The sequence below is a fragment of the Macaca nemestrina genome, chromosome 20 (genome assembly GCF_043159975.1).
Source record: "Macaca nemestrina isolate mMacNem1 chromosome 20, mMacNem.hap1, whole genome shotgun sequence".
NCBI classification, from domain to species: domain Eukaryota; kingdom Metazoa; phylum Chordata; class Mammalia; order Primates; family Cercopithecidae; genus Macaca; species Macaca nemestrina.
Window position 1 is genome coordinate 47,690,251 of NC_092144.1, and position 19,714 is coordinate 47,709,964.

At 54.5% G+C, this 19,714-nt stretch overlaps 1 protein-coding gene across 7 annotated transcripts in view; it reads left to right on the top strand.

The window, feature by feature from the left end:
- Positions 1–19,714, top strand: part of LOC105495636 (ryanodine receptor 1) — a 156,342-nt gene that overhangs the window by 67,861 nt on the left and 68,767 nt on the right. For all 7 annotated transcript variants that reach the window (XM_071086594.1, XM_071086596.1, XM_071086597.1 and 4 more), the window contains 24 exons: positions 546–681; positions 1,118–1,304; positions 1,391–1,499; positions 2,108–2,228; positions 2,335–2,504; positions 4,024–4,244; positions 4,343–4,433; positions 5,689–5,829; positions 6,218–6,381; positions 6,473–6,551; positions 6,779–6,868; positions 7,582–7,722; positions 8,098–8,172; positions 8,266–8,341; positions 8,627–8,750; positions 9,351–9,466; positions 11,460–11,527; positions 11,628–11,749; positions 12,529–12,578; positions 13,040–13,100; positions 13,213–13,451; positions 16,184–16,265; positions 17,269–17,399; positions 18,537–18,869. In XM_071086594.1, coding sequence (XP_070942695.1) covers positions 546–681; positions 1,118–1,304; positions 1,391–1,499; positions 2,108–2,228; positions 2,335–2,504; positions 4,024–4,244; positions 4,343–4,433; positions 5,689–5,829; positions 6,218–6,381; positions 6,473–6,551; positions 6,779–6,868; positions 7,582–7,722; positions 8,098–8,172; positions 8,266–8,341; positions 8,627–8,750; positions 9,351–9,466; positions 11,460–11,527; positions 11,628–11,749; positions 12,529–12,578; positions 13,040–13,100; positions 13,213–13,451; positions 16,184–16,265; positions 17,269–17,399; positions 18,537–18,869 — 3,127 coding nt within the window. The remainder of the gene's footprint in view (positions 1–545; positions 682–1,117; positions 1,305–1,390; positions 1,500–2,107; positions 2,229–2,334; positions 2,505–4,023; positions 4,245–4,342; positions 4,434–5,688; positions 5,830–6,217; positions 6,382–6,472; positions 6,552–6,778; positions 6,869–7,581; positions 7,723–8,097; positions 8,173–8,265; positions 8,342–8,626; positions 8,751–9,350; positions 9,467–11,459; positions 11,528–11,627; positions 11,750–12,528; positions 12,579–13,039; positions 13,101–13,212; positions 13,452–16,183; positions 16,266–17,268; positions 17,400–18,536; positions 18,870–19,714) is intronic.

Sequence of the window (19,714 nt, forward strand, 5' to 3'; positions counted from 1 at the left end):
CAGACAGAGCAGCCCCAAGGGCTGCTGGTTGCCCATTTTTTATGTTATTTCTTGATGATATGCTAAACAAGGGGTGGATTATTCGTGCCTCCCCTTTCTAGACCACGTAGGATAACTTCCTGACATTGCCATGACATTTGTAAACTCATGGCGCTGGTGGGAGTGTAGCGGTGAGGACGGCCAGAGGTCACTCTCTTCGCCATCTTGGTTTTGGTGGGTTTTGGCTGGCTTCTTTACTGCAACTGTTTTATCAGTAAGGTCTTTATGACCTGTATCTTGTGCCAACCTTCTATCTCATTTTGTGACTTAGAATGCCTTAACCATCTGGGAATGCAGTGCAGTAGATCTCAGCCTCATTTTACTCCGCTCCTGTTCAAGATGGAGTTGCTCTAGTTTACAGGCCTCTGACAGGACCAGGGCTAATTGGCCAAGGGATCAGAGCTGAACCAGACTGAGGAGCCGCAGGGCAAGGCAGGGCAGAGGGCTGGGCCCCAGGAGGATGGTGGCGTGGGTCTGGTCTCTGACTGAGCCCCTCCTGTCCCCAGGTCGTGTCCTACCTGGCAGGCTGTGGCCTCCAAAGCTGCCCCATGCTTGTGGCCAAGGGATACCCAGATATTGGCTGGAACCCCTGCGGTGGAGAGCGCTACCTGGACTTCCTGCGCTTCGCTGTCTTCGTAAACGGTGAGGAGGGGGTGGCAGTGGCAGAGGGGGAAGTATGGAGTCACTGGTCACACCTCCCTTGGGATGACTGCTCACACCCTGAGCCACAGGTGGGGTCCAGACAGGGATCCCTTCAAGCAGGCCTGGGGCCGGCAGGGGCCTGTGTTACCCCTGGAGGTGTTGGGTCCTGGGGCTGGCAGGGGCCTGCGTTACCCCTCTGGACGTATTGGGTCCTGGGGCTGGCAGCGTTGGGTCCTGGGGCTGGTGGGAGCCTGGTGTTACCCCTGGAGATATTGGGTCGTGGGGCTGGCAGGGACCTGGTGTTACCCCTAGAGTTGTTGGGTCCTGGGGCTGGATGGGACCTGTGTTACCCCTGGAAGTGTTGAGTCCTGGGGCTTCATGGGGAGGTATCTGGTGGTGGTTCATTGAGACCCCCTGTCCCCACACGGGTGGCCAGGCGAGAGCGTGGAGGAGAACGCCAACGTGGTGGTGCGGCTGCTCATCCGGAAGCCTGAGTGCTTCGGACCCGCCCTGCGGGGTGAGGGTGGCTCAGGGCTGCTGGCTGCCATCGAAGAGGCCATCCGCATCTCCGAGGACCCTGCGAGGGATGGCCCAGGCATCCGCAGGGACCGGCGGCGCGAGCAGTGAGTGTCCCGGCCCCCTCCTCAATAGGGCAACCCGCCCTCCCCGGCCCCTAGCTGCCTCCCCCACCCACCCACCTTCCCTGCAGCTTCGGTGAGGAACCACCTGAAGAAAACCGGGTGCACCTGGGACACGCCATCATGTCCTTCTATGCCGCCTTGATCGACCTGCTCGGACGCTGTGCGCCAGAGATGCATGTGAGACCCAGAGCCAGGGCGGGATGGGGAGGGAGGGCAGGCACAGCCGCCTTGAATGCCTCATGCAGGCACTCAGTGACACGGAGTGAGCTCACATACGTGGGTGGTCCTGGACTAGCAATGCTGGGGACACAACAGTGACCAAGACAGCCCCAGGGCCTGGTCTCACAGAGCTCCCGGTCCAGTGGGGGAGACAGACAGTGACACCCAGAGTGGTCAGGGCTGGGATGGGGGCACACAGGGAGAGAGGTCGGGGCCGGGATGGCGGGGCACATGGAGAGGACTCAGGATGGATGGGGACGCAGGGAGAGAGGTCAGGATGGGGATGGGGACACAGGGATAGGGGTCGGGGCCAGGATGAGGGGTCACAGGGAGAGGGGTCAGGACTGGGGTCGGGGGGCACAAGCAGAGGGGTCAGGATGGGGATGGGGGGTGCAGGGAGAGGGTTCAGGGCTGGGGTCGGGGGGCACAGGCAGAGGAATGAGGGCTGGAAACCCTAGACAGCTGAAAGCCTGCTGAAAGAGGCCTGCTCTAGCCTCCTGTATGGGAAGGGAGGGAGCGGAGCAGTCACTGAGCGGGGCACCCCTCTCCCTCCCTGCGTTCCCCAGCTAATCCAAGCCTGCAAGGGTGAGGCCCTGCGGATCCGTGCCATCCTCCGCTCCCTTGTGCCCTTGGAGGACCTCGTGGGCATCATCAGCCTCCCACTGCAGATGCCTACCCTGGGCAAAGGTGCGGAGGGGATGGAACTTGGCAAAGGAGTGACGCTGGGGAGGGAGCCGCCGGGTCCGGGTCCGGGTCCGCAGGGCATCCCCGAACCCGCCCTCCCTGCCTGCAGACGGGGCTCTGGTGCAGCCAAAGATGTCAGCATCCTTCGTGCCGGACCACAAGGCGTCCATGGTGCTCTTCCTGGACCGTGTGTACGGCATCGAGAACCAGGACTTCTTGCTGCACGTGCTGGACGTGGGATTCCTGCCCGACATGAGGGCAGCCGCCTCGCTGGACACGGTGAGCAGCCCCGCCCAGCCTGGCCGCCCTCCCCGCCTCCACAGAGGGACAGGAGATGGGTCACGGTGGAGCAGCAGCAGCTGCTTTTGCTTTTCTTGGGATTGTGGACATACCATAATCCCCGATACCATCATAAAGATTGAAAATGAAAACCAAGAAACACTCTGAATTCCAATGAAGGGTGAGTAGGAATCTCCGCGACCTCCAGTTATAAGAAATAGAAATCATTGTTCAAGGCCAGGCGCGGTGGCTCACGCCTGTAATCCCAGCACTTTGTGGGGCCGAGGCAAGCAGATCACAAGGTCAGGAGTTCGAAACCAGCCTGACCAACGTGGTGAAACCACATCTCTACTAAAAATACAAAAATTAGCCAGGCGTGGTGGCACACGCCTGTAATCCCAGCTACTCAGGAGGCTGAGGCAGGAGAATTGCTTGAACCCGGGAGGCGAGGTTGCAGTGAGCTGAGATCACGCTGCTGCACTCCAGCCTGGCGACAGAGCGAGACTCCAACTTAAAAAAAAAAAAAAAATTCATTCACAGTGTTGGTTTGGCACTGTGGACACACAGAACTCTGTACAGGAACAGCAATAACAGAAGGGTGATAGGGCAAGGAAAATGAGCACTGAGAAGTGATCACCAGTTTAGCAAAGTCAAGGTCACTGGAAACTGGGATGAACAGTTTCAGCAGGGGACAGAAGCCTTCCTAGAGAGGGTTTAAGAGAGCCTGGGGCTGTGCATGGTGGCTCACCCTTGTAATAACTTTGGGAGGCCAAGGCGGGCGGTTCGCTTGAAGCCAGGAGTTCGAGACCAGCCTGGGCAACATGGAGAGACCCTACAAAAAAATTTAAATATTAGCTGGGTATGGTGGTGCACACCTGTAGTCTCTGCTACTAGAGAGGCTGAGGTGGGAGAATCACTTGAGGCACAGACTTTGAGGCTGCAGTGAACCGTGATTACACCGCTGCATTCCTGCCTGGGCAACAGAGCCAGACCTTATCTCAAAAAAAAAAGAAAAAGAAATTAGCCAGGCATGGAGGTGCGTACCTGTAGTCCTAGCTACTAGTGAGGCTGAGGCAGGAGCATCACCAGAGCCCAGGAATTCGAGGCTGCAGGAAGCTATGATTGCACCACTGCACTCCAGCCTGGGCAACAGAGACCGCTGTCTCTTACAAATGGAAAAGAACGTGTTACAGGAAGAAAGGTGAGGCTTAGAGAGGAGATAAGTGTGCAGACCATCCATATTTACAGAAGAGCCAAATCTGTAATGGGGTTCATTAATCTCATCGACCAGTTGTGTGTGTTTGAAATTTTGCATAGGCCAAAGTAGTAAGTGGTGGGGTGGGGACTGTGGGCGTAGGGGCATGGGCATAGGGTGGGAGGAGGGTGGTAGAGATTGAGAGAAGCAGGTTTTGGGGGAGTGATCAGAAGCTTGGATCCTTTGGCCAGAGTAGCTCAGGGCAGGTGCCAGAGCAGCCCCGGGGGTGTGCAGTGGGCCTGATGTCCTCCCTCTGCGCCCTAGGCCACTTTCAGCACCACCGAGATGGCACTGGCGCTGAACCGCTACCTGTGCCTGGCCGTGCTGCCTCTCATCACCAAGTGTGCGCCGCTCTTTGCGGGCACGGAACACCGCGCCATCATGGTGGACTCCATGCTGCACACGGTGTACCGCCTGTCCCGGGGTCGCTCGCTCACCAAGGCGCAGCGCGACGTCATCGAGGACTGCCTCATGGCTCTCTGCAGGTGGGGTGGGGCGGGCCCCAGGACGGGGCGGGGGCAGGGGCGGGGCCGCAGAGCAGGCCTAGAGGGGAGGTCCCACCATCCTGTGCGCTGTCGCGCAGGTACATCCGCCCGTCGATGCTGCAGCACCTGCTGCGGCGTCTGGTGTTCGACGTGCCCATCTTAAACGAGTTTGCCAAGATGCCACTCAAGGTAAGGACAAGCGATCTTTAGCGGTTCGTTTCCAGGCCGCGCCCACACTGGTTTGCTCTTCCCTCCGACTGCGGGGCTCATTTGTGTTGGCGCTGCCCAGCCCAGTTAACCTGCACTAGTTAGGACGGCGTCCCCATAGAAACCTCTTAGTATCCTTATTTGCATACTGGGATTCCCAGAACATTCACTTTGCTTCATTGATGCCTCTAGCGTTCCCTAATTAGCGTTTAATTTGCTTAACAGTGAGCCAGCCCCTGCTTCAATTAGCATATATTTGCATGGAACACACCACTTTCCCTAATTAGCATGTTTATTTGCATGCCTGGACCACCAGACTTCCACTATTCAAATGAGTGCATTTATTTGAATAAACATTACCACAGCTATTCTGAATATTTGCACACTGTCTTTCTTATTTTTCATTTGCATGCTAATTTGCATAAAGAGCTACCCCAACTCAGATAGCTTGACTATTTTGCATAATACATCGAAATCAGCTCGTATTTCAAATTTGCATTTTAGTCAGGCGCGGTGGCTCACGACTGTAATCCCAACACTTTGGGAGGCAGAGGTGGGCAGATTACTTGAGGTCAGGCGTTCGAGACCAGCCTGGCCAACATGGTGAAACCCGGTCTCTACTAAAAATACAAAAATGAGCTGGGCGTGGTGGAGCACACCTGTAATCCCAGCTACTCTGGAGGCTGAGGCTGGAGAATTGCTTGAACCTGGGAGGCGGAGGTTGCAGTGAGCCGAGATTGTGCCACTGCATTCCAGCCTGGTCGACAGAGACTCCACCTCAAAAAAAAAAAAAAAAAAAAAAAACTTTGCATCTTGGATAGTGGAGGCCCTCCTCCCGATTACCATATATTTGCATGGGGTGCAGCTTTTGTTTCTACTTGATATGTTCATTTGCATAAGCACAGATTGCCGCATCCATATGCCCATTTACTCACTACGTACCCACGGATTAATATTAGCATGCTTATTTGTGTAAAGCAACACCAGACGCAACCAGCTCTAGTTTAATGCCCATCTTAACTCTAAATTAAGAATGCTAAATTTGCATACTAAGCTGTCTAAGACCACTCCTCAAAAAACATACCATTTCTTCCCTTATTAGCATATCATTTGCATAACCCACACCTCCTTCATAATTTAAAAGCACTGGCATGCTTGTGTCTCTCGGGGCCTTCGTCTGCCTGCCATCCGCCGGTTCCCCCTTTCATTTGTGTGTCCCCCTCTTGCTCCCACCCAGCTCCTCACCAACCACTATGAGCGTTGTTGGAAGTACTACTGCCTCCCCACAGGCTGGGCCAGCTTCGGGGTCGCCTCGGAGGAGGAGCTGCACCTCACCCGGAAACTCTTCTGGGGCGTCTTTGACTCTCTGGCCCATAAGGTCCGGGCAGCAGGGAGCCCCAAAATGGCCTGTGTGGAGGGTTTGGGGCCCAAAATTGGGAGTCCAGAGCGAAACCCCCCAATTTTGGGGGGTTCAAGGATGAGAGCGTTCTGCATGTTTGGATCTAGGAGGATCTATGGGTTGAGGCTTCAGCGTGGAGGTTATGGAAACGGGGGTGGGCCTCTAGTTTGGGAGCTTGGAGAGGGTAATATGGGGATGATTTGAGCATGCAGTTGGGTCTGAGATTTGGGTTTCAAGGAGAGGGACCATAATTCAGGTTTGGGGGTTCAGGGAGAAGGGCTGATTATTGCAGTGTGTGAGTTTGAGGTCCCGAGGCTCACTGAGGCTTTTAGTGACCTCCTACCCCTGCTCCTCCCGGCCTTCCCAGAAATACGACCCGGAGCTTTACCGAATGGCCATGCCTTGTCTGTGTGCCATCGCTGGGGCTCTGCCCCCCGACTATGTGGACGCCTCATACTCATCTAAGGCGGAGAAAAAGGCCACAGTGGATGCTGAAGGCAACTTTGATCCCCGGCCTGTGGAAACCCTCAAGTGAGGCCTGGGGGCTGGGAGACAGAGAGGAAGATTTCAGGGGTGGAGGGAACCCCAGTCCCAACATCTGCTGACCCTATGCCTCCCACAGTGTGATCATCCCGGAGAAGCTGGACTCCTTCATTAACAAGTTTGCGGAATATACACATGAGAAGTGGGCCTTCGACAAGGTTGGCCTCAGGGTCCTCCTATCCTAGAAACCCTCAAGACCCCAGCTTTCCCCCTGACCCGGTTCCTCCCTGAGGCTCCAGATCTCCCTGAGACCCCCCAGCCTTCCCTAAGACCCTTAGCTTTTTCTGGGATCCCCCAGGATTCTCTGTCCTCGGCTCCTCCAGGGTCCCCCCTATGTGTCCCCAACTGCTGCCTCCCCATCACCCTGCCTCCTCTCCATCTCTAGATCCAGAGCAACTGGTCCTATGGAGAGAACATAGATGAGGAGTTGAAGACCCACCCCATGCTGAGGCCCTACAAGACCTTTTCAGAGAAGGTGACCAGGCCTTGAGGCCCAGCATTGGGAGTCAAAATGAAACCCCTAAATTTGAGGGTTCAGGGAGGAGTGAGGAAGGTTCACAGGTTTGCATCTAGGTGGATCTGTGGATTAGGTCTCCTCATTCGTGGACTTTGCCTTCTCTCAAACTTGGTAGAGCGGGTAGAGAGTCTGAGAGAGTGGGTTTGATTCCTTGGCTGTAGTAAGACTTCTTGGAGCCGGGCGCTGTGGCTCACGCCTGTAATCCCAGCACTTTGGGAAGCCGAGGCGGGCGGATCACGAGGTCAGAAGATGGAGACCATCCTGGCTAACACGGTGAAACCCCGTCTCTACTATAAATACAAAAAATTAGCTGGGTGTGGTGGCAGGCGCCTGTAGTCCCAGCTACTCGGGAGGCTGAGGCAGGAGAATGGCATGAACCCGGGAGGAGGAGCTGGCAGTGAGCCAAGATCATGCCACTGTACTCTAGGCTGGGTGACAGAAGGAGACTCCGTCTCAAAAAAAAAAAAAAAAAAATTCTCAGAGACTCGTGTGTCTAATGGGATAAGGACATTGGGTTTGGGAGGCTCTGTTACAGAGCAGGTAAGAGACTTGAGTTCGAATCCAGACTGGACCACTGCCTAGCCACGTGGTCAGGGTTTTCTCCTTTGGGGTCCTTCCTCCACCCCCCCTCACTCCATTCCACCAACTCCCCACCCTCCTGTCCACCCCAGGACAAAGAGATTTACCGCTGGCCCATCAAGGAGTCCCTGAAGGCCATGATTGCCTGGGAATGGACCATAGAGAAGGCCAGGGACGGTGAGGAGGAGAAGACGGAAAAGAAAAAAACGCGGAAGATATCACAAAGTGCCCAGGTGAAGGCGGGGCCTGGGCGGAGGGCAGGGGCACGATGTGGGGAGGGTCTAGAACAAGGGGCGAGGCCAGGAGAGGGCGTGGCCAGACAGGGATGGGATGGAGAGGAGAGGGGCCCAGGGAGGTAGGTGGGGCCAGAGAGGGGTGCAGAAACTTGAGCTCTGGGAAAGGAGAGGGCAGGGGTCTGAATAATTGCAAAGGGCAGAGGAGAGAAGGATGGGGTAGTTTAGAGACAGGGCCTTAAGGAGAGGACACGGGGTATTGAGCCAGGGGAGGGCGGAGGAGGTAGAATGGACTAGTGGGGGCCTGGGGAGGGGCTGGCCTGGGCTTCCTGCTAGCCCATCAACCTACCTCCCATATTCCCCTTGTCCTCTTAGACCTACGATCCTCGAGAAGGCTACAACCCCCAGCCCCCCGACCTTAGCGCAGTTACCCTGTCCCGGGAGCTGCAGGTGAGAGCCCTGATCCTTCTGGGGGGACATGGGGTGTCTTTGGGGGGGCTGGCATCCTCTGAATCTACCCGTTGACTCTGCATCCACTCCCAGGCCATGGCAGAACAACTGGCGGAAAATTACCACAACACGTGGGGAAGGAAGAAGAAGCAGGAGCTGGAAGCCAAAGGTGAGGACGCCCATGCCGCCCCCAGGCGACCCCCGTGGCTTCACCGTGTGGCTTTACTGATTGCCTTCATGCCCCTGAAACTCGGTTTCTCCATCTGTAGATGGGAATAATAACAGCGTTTACCACCATGGGGTAGTGAGATGAGCACCAGCAAGCAATGTTTCCGTTATTCGTATCTTCATCTTTATTACTATAATTACGCATGCCGGGCACTGCAGGAACCACTTCAGTGAGAGTGGCCCGGGTCTTCCCCAGAGCCCTGATTTCTGGTCTTTGCCTCCTCAGGCGGTGGGACCCACCCCCTGCTGGTCCCCTACGACACGCTAACAGCCAAGGAGAAGGCACGAGATCGAGAGAAGGCCCAGGAGCTGCTGAAATTCCTGCAGATGAATGGCTACGCGGTTACGAGGCACGCGGGTTGGGACCCCCGCGGAAGAGCAGCAGGAGGAACCCACCCGGCAAAGGCTGGGAGAGGCGGGGCCAGAGAGGGGTGGAACCGAGAGGAGCGGGGCCTGGGGAGCAAAGATGGAACCAGAGGGGAGGAGCTAAGGGTGTGGGGCCTGGACGCAGAGGCGGGGCCAGATGGGGAGGAGTCCGAAATGGGTGGGGCGGGACCCACCCATTAAGGAGCAGAGGCGGAACCAGAGAGGAGAGGAGGCAGAGAAGGGCGGGGCCCAGGGAGCAGAGGCGGGGCCAGAGAGTGGAGGAGACTGAGAGGGACGGGGACCGGTGAGTGGAGGCGGGACCAAAGAGGAGAGAAGGCTGAGAAGGGCAGGACCTGGGGAACAGAGGTGGGGCCAAAGGGGAGGAGGCTGAGGGGGCGGGGCCTGGGAGCAGAGGCGGGGCCAGAGAGGGGAGAAGGCTAAGTGGGGTGGGGCATGGGGGGCTCAGAGTGGAGCCCCAACCTGGGGTGAAGCCAAAGCTGGCCAGCAGGAGCAGAGACGGACCTGAGAAGGGTGGGAAACTGTAGGGCCGGTGTCTGGGCTGATCCCTCTCTCCACATCTCCAGAGGCCTTAAGGACATGGAACTGGACTCGTCTTCCATTGAAAAGCGGTTTGCCTTTGGCTTCCTGCAGCAGCTGCTGCGCTGGATGGACATTTCTCAGGAGTTCATTGCCCACCTGGGTAGGGAGAAATCCCCCCCTTATGCCCGCCCCACCTGCAGACACCGGTTCTGCAGACCAGACTCACCTAGGACACCCATTCCTGCACTCAATCCGTCCTCCCCTTATCTGATGTTTATTGAGCTTCTACTATGTGCCAGACACTGTTCTAGATGCTGGGGTACAGCAGTGAAGATGACAAATGAACCCTGCTCCCCTGCAACTACTCCTGTGTTGGCTTCAGGCAATTAGCATCATAAATAACGAAATCATTTAGTGTTAGAAGGTGATCAGTGTCATGGGAAGAAGAAAACAATAGAGCCAGGTAGAGGGGATTGGGAGTGTGGAGCCAGTTGTCATTTTAAATAGGGTGTTCCGGAAAGACTTTGATGAGAAAGTGACATCTGAGGCAAGCCATGAAGGAGGTGAGGGAGGAGCTGTGTGGACCTCTGGGAGACATCTGTTCCTCACAGGCAAAGGAACAGTGAGTGCGAAGGCCCTGAGAGGTCCCTGGTGTAAGTGTCAGGATGCCCGGCAGCTGAAGCAGAGTCATCGAGGGGGACAGAGATAAACGGGGTCACAGAGGTGACTGGGGCAGATCATGCAGGGCTTTGCTAGCTGTGATGAGGACTTTGACCTTTACCTGGAGTGAGATGGAGTTGGGGTTTGAGGGCTGAGCCGAGGACGGACATGATCCATAATTCTGGTGTTCACGGGGTCCCTCTGGCTTGACTGGGGTGGAGACAGGAGGCAAAAAGGGTGAGAACAGGGCAGATTTCTGGATCCATTTTGAAGGCTGAGCTTGTTGGGATGCTCCCAATGCCTTTTATAGACCACTAAGAATTACAGCTAGGCCCTGCAATCCCCTCTAGTTTCCCTAGAGACCCCCCTCCAGCATTGCCCTTGACAGCTGCCCTCAGGAACCCCAAATTCCCTCCAGGTGAGTGGCAGAGCAGGATTCGCTGTCACGTCTCAAAGCCTGCCTGCCTAGCTTCAGTGCTGCACATCCCCTTGACAATTCCCTTCCCTCTCTAGACCTCTGATTCCTCACCTGTGATATGAGCCTATGTTCGCCATAACTAGCCATGGTTCTGTCACTTACTGACCTGGGGTCAGTTACTTCACCTCCGTTTCCTCATCTGAAAAATGGGGGCTGGGAACCAACTGCACAGACCTCCAAGTTGTAAGGAGACTGTGTGAGGATGACATGTCTCACAGTGCCAAGGCCATAGCAAGTGTTTAATAATTGGAGCCAGTATTATTATTTTAATAGAATCAGTTACGACTATCACCATTATTATTGTTTGAAATTGATTTCCATTTTAAAATTAACTCTAATTTGTTTACATTGACTTCTTGTTTCATTTGGTTCATTCATTCATTTGTTGCAGATTAACTCAGTGCCATGTATTCAAGTTCAGAATGAAAAGCACCTGTGGTGGGTGAGGAAGGGCATGTTCCAGGACTTTAACCCATTCCAATTTGTTTTCCCCATCATCAGCTTCAGAAAGGGTTTGATCAAGGAGTTGTCAGCTTCAGGAAGGGTTTAATCAAGAAGTTGGGGGAAAGCACTTTGGGAGGCTGAGGCGGGTGGATCACCTGAGGTCAGAAGTTTGAGACCAGCCTGGACAACATGGTGAAACCTTGGCTGTACTAAAACTACAAAAATTAGCTGGGTGTGGTGATGCACGCCTGTAATCCCAGCTACTTAGGAGGCTGAGTCAGGAGAATCACTTGAACTCAGGAGGCAGAGAGTGCAGTGAGCCAAGATGGTGCCATTGCACTCCAGCCTGGGTGACAAGAGTGAAACTCCGTCTCAAAAAAAAAAAAAAAAAAGTTGGGGGAATCAGATAAAAGTTAGGAGAAAGGTTTATCTCAAAGTCAACACAAATAACTTCATACCAATAATTTATTCCCCATCATTTCCCAACTCTGCTTCTAGCATCCTGCTCATCAGAACACCCTGGGTTCTCCAGCCTTAAACCCACCATGAACCCTGTTTGCTCTCTCTACAGAGGCTGTGGTCAGCAGTGGGCGAGTGGAAAAGTCCCCACATGAACAGGAGATTAAATTCTTTGCCAAGGTGAGAGGTGGGCTTAGAAGCTAGAAGGGGGCTGGGGACTCGTGGGCTCTCCCCACCCCTCACCGGACCCTTTATCTCCTCCCCACCACCCCATCTCCAGATCCTGCTCCCTTTGATCAACCAGTACTTCACCAACCACTGCCTCTATTTCTTGTCCACTCCTGCTAAAGTGCTGGGCAGTGGCGGCCACGCCTCCAACAAGGAGAAGGAAATGATTACCAGGTGGGCTGCCTGTGACCCTGGACCCAGCCCCCTGGCCCCACAGTATTGTAATCTTTCGCCCGTGGAGGCTCTGTCCTGGGTGCTGGGTGTTAGGTACTGACCATCTCCTGCAGAGGCAACTGAAGGGCTATGGTGACCAGCCATCCTAGTGTGCCCGGGACTGAAGGGCTTCCCAGCATGTGGGACTCTCAGACAACTTGGGACAAATCAATCACCCTGTCCAGGAAGGCCAACTCAAGGCCGGGCGTGGTGGCTCACACCTGTAATTCTAATACTTTGGGAAGCTGAGGTGGGAAGATCAGTTGAAGCCAGGAGTTTGAGGCCAGTCTGGGTAACATACTGAGACCCCATTTCTACAAAAAATACAAAAATTAGCTGGGCGTGGTGGCACATGCCTGTAGTCCCAGCTACTCAGGAGGCTGAGGTGGGAGGATCGCTTGAACCCAGGGGCTGGGGGCTGCCGGGAGCTGGGATCGCGCCACTGTACTCCAGCCTGGGTGACAGAGCAAGACCCTGTCTCAAAAAAAATAAACAAAGAATAATAAGAAAGGCCGACTTGCCCCTCACCTCCCCAGCATCCCAGTTACTGCCTATGACTTACCAGCTTGCCCATCTCTCTGCCCCTTCCTATCCCTCCTGTCTCCATCATTCGGCCCCCTCCTGGTTCCTCTCTCCTTGTCTTCTCTGTCCCTGTCTCCTCCAATTGGGTCACCCTTTCCTCGTCTCCTTGGTCTCCTCACTTGCTGTTTCTCCTGCCTTCTGTCCCTTTCTTTCTTCAGCCTCTTCTGCAAACTTGCTGCTCTTGTCCGCCACCGAGTCTCTCTCTTTGGTAAGTGGCTCCGCTCCCTTGGTCTTCCTCCCTAATCTCTCTCTTCTCCACCCTGAAGAAATAGCTCCCAGGTTCTGCCTTAATTTGAACAAGCTTTGTTGTGTTCTTCCTCTGGACCTGGAGACATGGACCGGGTATCCCGGGGGCAGGGCAGTGACTGAGACACCCTGGGCCTGCCCTCAATGGGACTCCCAGGCCAGTGGGAGAGACAGACCCATCTCCAGACAAGGACAGCCAGTGGGGTCAGGGCTGGGCAGGAAGAAGACCAGGAGAGTGGTCGGGCTGGGGAGGAGGGAAGTTTGGAGGCGCTGTAGGAGTCCAGGTGGGGTGGGGGTGCAGTACCATTCCAACGTAGCCTGCGGGTAGCCTCAGGAAGAGAGGGGTTGGGGTGGATGTAGAGGGAGGCACTGTCCTCTGTCCTCTTAGCCATGCCATCTCCCCGGCCCGTCTTCCTCTCCCAGGGACGGACGCCCCGGCTGTGGTTAACTGTCTTCACATCCTGGCCCGCTCCCTGGATGCCAGGTAGGGCCATGGGCAGTGGCACCCACTCCCACCGTCATCGGGCCCCCACCCCAACCCCTGGTCTCCTAGACTGTCTGATTCCAGAGCTGGTGTTCCCCTGCTGCCCTTCTAGGACGGTGATGAAGTCAGGCCCTGAGATCGTGAAGGCTGGCCTCCGCTCCTTCTTCGAGAGTGCCTCGGAGGACATCGAGAAGATGGTGGAGAACCTGCGGCTGGGCAAGGTGTCACAGGCGCGCACCCAGGTGAAGGGCGTGGGCCAGAACCTCACCTACACCACCGTGGCGCTGCTGCCGGTCCTCACCACCCTCTTCCAGCACATCGCCCAGCACCAGTTCGGAGATGACGTCATCCGTAAGGGCTCCTGACCCAAGGGCAGGTTGTGGGGCGTCAGTGTGGCCAACACCACCCATCCTGGGTGCCTGTGAGAGTCCCTGGGTGTTTGAGTGTGTGGATTTCTTGCTGTAAGCAAAGCATGTGTCAGTACCTTGGCAGGTGGCAAATGAGTTAAAGAGGATGCAAGCTCAGCAGCTCTAACAAAAGACCCTAAATGGACTGGCACAGTGATTCATGCCTGTAATCCCAGCACTTTGGGAGGCTGAGGCAGGAGGACCGCTTGAGCTCAGGAGTTCAAGACCAGCCTGGGCAACATAGCGAGACTCTGTCTCTACTAAAAAAACAATTTTAAAGATTAGCCAGGCATGGAGGCACACGCCTGTAATCCCAACTACTGGGGAGGCTGACGGGGGAGGATCACTTGAGTCTAAGAGTTGGAGGCTACAGTGAGCTATGATCATACCACTGCACTCCAGCCTGGATAACAGCAAAATTCTGTCTCTAAAATAAATAAGGAATAAAATAGGGTCCTTGATGATAAAAAAGAGAATCTATTGATAGAGGTTAAGAAAAGTAGCACTTGGCTGGGCACAGTGGCTCACGCCTGTAATCCCAGCACTTTGGGAGGCCAAGGCGGACAGATCACCTGAGCTCAAGAATTCAAGACCAGCCTAGCCAACATGACAAAACCCTGTCTCTACTAAAATACAAAAATTAGCTGGGCATGGTGGTGGTTGCCTATAATTCCAGCTACTTGGGAGGCTGAGGCAGGAGAATCGCTTGAACCCAGGAGGCGGAGGTTGCAGTGAGCCGAGATCGTGCCATTGCACGCCAGCCTGGGCAACAGGGCGAGACTCCATCTCAAAAAAGAAAAGAAAAGAAAAGTAGCACTTGGTAGCCAGGCTCAGTGACTCATGCCTGTAATTCCAGCACTTTGGGAGACCAAGGTAGGAAGATCACTTGAGCCCAGGATTTCTTTTTTTTTTTTTTTTTTTGAGACGGAGTCTCGCTGTGTCTCCCAGGCTGGAGTGCAGTGGCGTGATCTCGGCTCACTGCAAGCTCCGCCTCCCGGGTTTACGCCATTCTCCTGCCTCAGCCTCCCAAGTAGCTGAGACTACAAGCGCCCGCCACCACGCCCGGCTAGTTTTTTGTATTTTTAGTAGAGACGGGGTTTCACCATGTTAGCCAGGATAGTCTCGATCTCCTGACCTCATGATCCACCCGCCTCGACCTCCCAAAGTGCTGGGATTACAGGCTTGAGCCACCGCGCCCGGCCGAGCCCAGGATTTCAAGACCAACCTGGGCAACACAGCAAAACCCCATCTTAAAAAAAGAATAGAAAAGTAGCACCTGGATAGGGTTCTTCTCCCATCCAACTTTTTATTTTGAAATTTTCAAAACATACAGGAAGGTGGAAAGAAGAAAATTGTTGGCTGGGCATGGTGGCTCACACCTGTAGTCCCAGCTACTTGGGAGGCTGAGGCACAAGAACTGCTTGAACCCAGGAGGTGGAGGTTACAGTGAGCTGAGATCGCGCCACTGCAGTCCAGCTTGGGTGATGGAGCAAGACTCCATCTCAAAAAAAAAAAAAAAAAAAAAAAAAGAAGAAGAAGAAGAAAAGCCCTGTGTGCTTACCCTTCACTGTGTGGGTGAAAATATTTAGTTTTTTGGTTGAACTTTTGGATGTAAGTTGCACACACCAGCGGGTGTAAGTTGCACACACCAGGATAACCTCATCCCTTAATGTTCATCAGCTGGCTTTCCTAGAATAAGAACCTTCTCTTGTGTAACCACGATATCATTATCACACCTAACCTAACCGTATTTAAATTTCCCTCGTTACCCACAAAATGTCTTTAATTTTTTAAAAATAATTCAGAATCCAGCCGGGCGCAGTGGCTCACACCTGTAATCTGAGCACTTTGGGAGGCTGGGGCAGGCAAATCACTTAAGACCAGGAGTTTGAGACCAGCCTGGGCAACATACTGAGACCCCATCTCTAAAACTATATATATTTTTTCTTTTTTTTAGACAGAGTCTCGCTCTGTCACCTAGGCTGGAGTGCAGTGGCACGATCTCAGCTCACTGCAACCTCTGCCTCCCGGGTTCAAGAGATTCTCCTGCCTCAGCCTCCCCAGTAGCTGGGATTACAGGCATTCACCACCACACTCAGATAATTTTTGTATTTTTAGTAGAGATGGGGTTTCACCATGTTGCCCAGGCTGGTCTCGAACTCCTCACCTCAGGTGATCTGCTCACCTCAGCCTCCAAAGTGCTGGGATTACAGGCGTGAGCCGCCGCGCCAACCCTAAAAATATATACATTTTAAATAAAATGAAAAAGATAGCCTAAAATTGCAGTAACATTACAGGTCTGTTTGCTTTTTTCTGGAGGAAGTACCCCTCACTTTCATTATAGCGGCCCATGACTCCTCTCCACAGAAGAAACAACATCTAGCGTTTATTGAGTGCCTAATGTGTGCCCCGTTCTAGTGACTTTCCAAGTAGTAACTCATTTGATCCTCACAACCAACCCCGTGAGGAAGGTACTATAACTATCCCCATGTTATAGGTAGGGAAGTTGAGGCTGAGAGTTTGGTAACTTGCTCAAGTCACAAGACTACATGGCAGGCTGGCTGTAAAGCTGCTTGCTCTTCCTCACTGCATAGGCCTATTTGGAGACAGGGGAGGTGGGGTGGGGAGGGCTTGTCTTGTGGGCGCATCCCACAGCCTCGCTCCCGTCTCCCTCAGTGGACGACGTCCAGGTCTCTTGCTATCGAACGCTGTGCAGTATCTACTCCCTGGGAACCACCAAGAACATTTACGTGGAAAAGTAAGGAGAGAGAGCCATCGTTTGGGGCTGGGTGGGGCTGGAGGGGAAGGGAGGGAAGGAGCAGGAGAAGAAGACCGGGTGGGTGAAAAGCAGGGTAGATGTTAGGAATCTTCCCGCACACGGCTGCAGCCGCAGTTCCCCATGGCGGCCGCGTGAGGGCGCTCAGGGACAGGTCAGGCAAGGAGGTAGAGCCGCCAGGTCTGGGGCCGGGAAGCAGGCGCTTGCGGGCCTCGCTGGGGAAGAAGGGGAGGCGCAGACCATGGGGGCTGTACACAGGTGCCGCGCAACACTGGGGTCCCTGGGGAGGGCCCCTGGCAGTGGCCACGTGACCGCTCCCGAGCTGATTACTGATACAGCAAGAGCGGGGCTGAGACTGTTTCCACCAGCTCTGAAGTTATTCATACTTCAAGTGACACCGGCGGTGTGCGGTGGCTCACACCTGTGAGCACTTTGGGAGGCCGAGGAGGGAGGATCACTGGAGCTCAGGAGTTTGAGACCAACCTGGGCAACATAGTGAAACTCCATCTCTACCAAAAAAAATTGTTTTAATTAGCCTGGTGTGGTTGTGGTGTGGTGGCGCTGGTGCCTGTAAATCCATCTACTCCTAAGGCCGAGATGGGAGAATCAGTTGAGCTCAGGAGGTCGAGACCAGCCTGGGCAGCATAGTGAGACTGTACCTCTACAAAAACAACTTTTTTTTTTTAACTAGTTAGACATGGTATGGTGCATGCCTGTAATCCCAGGGACTCAGGAGGCTGAGGTGGGAGGATCACTTGAGCCCAGGAATTCGAGGTCGCAGTGAGCCAAGATCAGGCCACTGGACTGCAGCCTGAGTGACAGAGCGAGACCCTGTCTTAAAAAAACAAAACAAGTAGCACACATGGATGAAAGGCAGCTCTGTCCCAAAGGGTTCTGGGAGGAGCCGTTTCTATGGAGATGGGGCTGGGACCCAGGACCCGAAAGAGGGGGACACGTGGCAGCTATACACAGCCCCCTCTTCCAGGCTTCGGCCAGCCCTCGGGGAGTGCCTGGCCCGTCTGGCAGCAGCCATGCCGGTGGCGTTCCTGGAGCCGCAGCTGAACGAGTACAACGCCTGCTCCGTGTACACCACCAAGTCTCCCCGAGAGCGGGCCAGTAAGCTGTGTGGGGCTGAAGCAGTGCCGGGGATCTGGGTCTCCCCAGCACAGGGCCTTGGGAAGAGCCTAATTTGGGGGTAGTGTGGCTGGGCTGGGCTGTGAGCGGCTGAGGATTCCCCAGGTTGGGAGTGCCACACATTCAGGAACCCCAGAGTTTATGGTTTGGGGGCATTTCAAGGCCATTACGTGGGGAGCATTAGGAGATTAATTTGATTTAAAACGAGAATCCATTGATAAAGTTTAAGAAAAATAGCACTTGGTGGCCAGGCACAGTGGGTCACGCCTGTAATCCCAGCACTTTGGAAGGCCAAGGTAGGAGGATTGCTTGAGTCCAGGAGTTCAAGACCAATCTGGGCAACATAGCAAAACCCCATCCATGGAATTTGGAGCTGTGGAATTTATTTTAGTGATGGTGACATTTGAGGGCATCGTCAAGCTTGGAGACATAGGGTGAGGGGTATCTGAGCATGAGAGGATTGAGGGAAGGCATGGGTTCATTCCTTCATTCAGCAAATATGTATTGAGCAGTTACGACGTATGAGGCGCTGTCCTAGTCACCTGAGGTTCAGCAGTGAACAGATAAAATAGACAAAAGTCCCCTGAGTTCTGGGTCCAGAGGCTAGAATGAGGCGTGGACCTGGGGGGAATATACGCTCCAGGGCAGGAAGCTCGTCTTCTTGGTCAGCTGTGCTCCCAGAATGGTACCTGGCCCAGAGTCAGCGAGTGAGCCAGTGACAGGTTGTCTGTTTCAAGGGAGTGAACTGGGTGTGGGATTCAGAGACGACGCCGGGGGACGGGGTGGGGTTGGAAAAGGTCTCTTTTGGAGTATGCTGCACTGTAGGGATGAGGGGAATGGGCTTGGGATGTGGGAGATTTTAGGAGGGAAGGTTTCTAGGGGTGAGATTTTAGGCAGCAGACAGGCTCGGGGGTGTGAAGTGTTTGCAGGGCCACTGAGTTTCAGTGTGAGGGTTGGGAGAGGTAGTTGGGCTGGAGGGTGAGATGGGAGGAATAGGGTTTGGGAGACTGGTTTGGGGGGTGGCAATTCAATGGTGTCTGATGTATTGTGGGGAAGGCCAGGGCACTGAGGTCTGGGGGTGATCGGTTGACATTCCCTGCCCCCCTCCCTGTACCCCAGTCCTGGGGCTCCCCAACAGTGTGGAGGAGATGTGTCCTGACATCCCGGTGCTGGAGCAGCTCATGGCAGACATCGGGGGGCTGGCCGAGTCAGGGGCCCGCTACACGGAGATGCCGCACGTCATTGAGATCGCGCTGCCCATGCTCTGCAGCTACCTGCCCCGATGGTGGGAGCGCGGGCCCGAGGCACCCCCTCCTGCCCTGCCCGCCGGCGCCCCCCCACCCTGCACAGCTGTCACCTCTGACCACCTCAACTCCCTGCTGGGGAACATCCTGAGAATCATCGTCAACAACCTGGGCATTGACGAGGCCTCCTGGATGAAGCGGCTGGCTGGTGGGTCGGGGGCACTGGGCGTCTGAGGGGTGGGTCAGCGGCCTGGGTTCCCTTGGCCAGATGGTCTGAAAGGGAGACCCATGGTCCCCTGGGAGTTGGGAGGAGTCAGAGTGTAGGTTTTTTCAGCGTCAAAAGGCCAGGGGTCAACTGGGCATGGTGGCTCACAACTGTTACTCCAACACTTTGGGAGGCCAAGGTGGGAGGATCAGTTGAGGCCAGCCATTTGAGACCAGCCTAGGTAACATAGCATGACCCCATCTCTTTAAATAAAATAAATAACTTTTTTTAATTAGCCAGGTGTGGTGGCACACACCTATAGTCCCAGCTACTTGGGAGGCTGAGGCAGGAGGATCTCTTGAGCCCAGGAGTTGGAGGCTGCAGTGAGCTGTGATTGCACCATTGCATTCCAGACTGGGTGACAGAGTGATATACTCTCTCAAAACAGACAAACAAAACAAAAGGAAGCAAAGAAAGAAAGAGAGAGAGAGAGAGAAAAGGAAGGAAGGAAGGAAGGGAGGGAGGGAGGGAGGGAGGGAGGGAGGGAGGGAAGGAAGGAGAAAAAGGAAGAAAGAGAAAAAAGGGAAGGAAGGAAGAAAGAAAGAAAAAGAAAAGGAAAGAAAGAAAGAAAAAGAGAAAGAGAGAGAGAGAAAGAGAGAGAAAGAAAAGAAAAGAAAAGAAAAAAGATCCTCAAAGCGTTAGGTTTCCTGATTCAGAAGTTTCATGTAAGGGCCAGGCATGATGGCTCATGCCTGTAATCCCAGCACTTTGAGAGGCCAAGGTGGGTGGATCACTTGAGACCAGGAGTTCAAGACCAGCCTGGGCAACGCGGTGAAACCTCGTCTCTA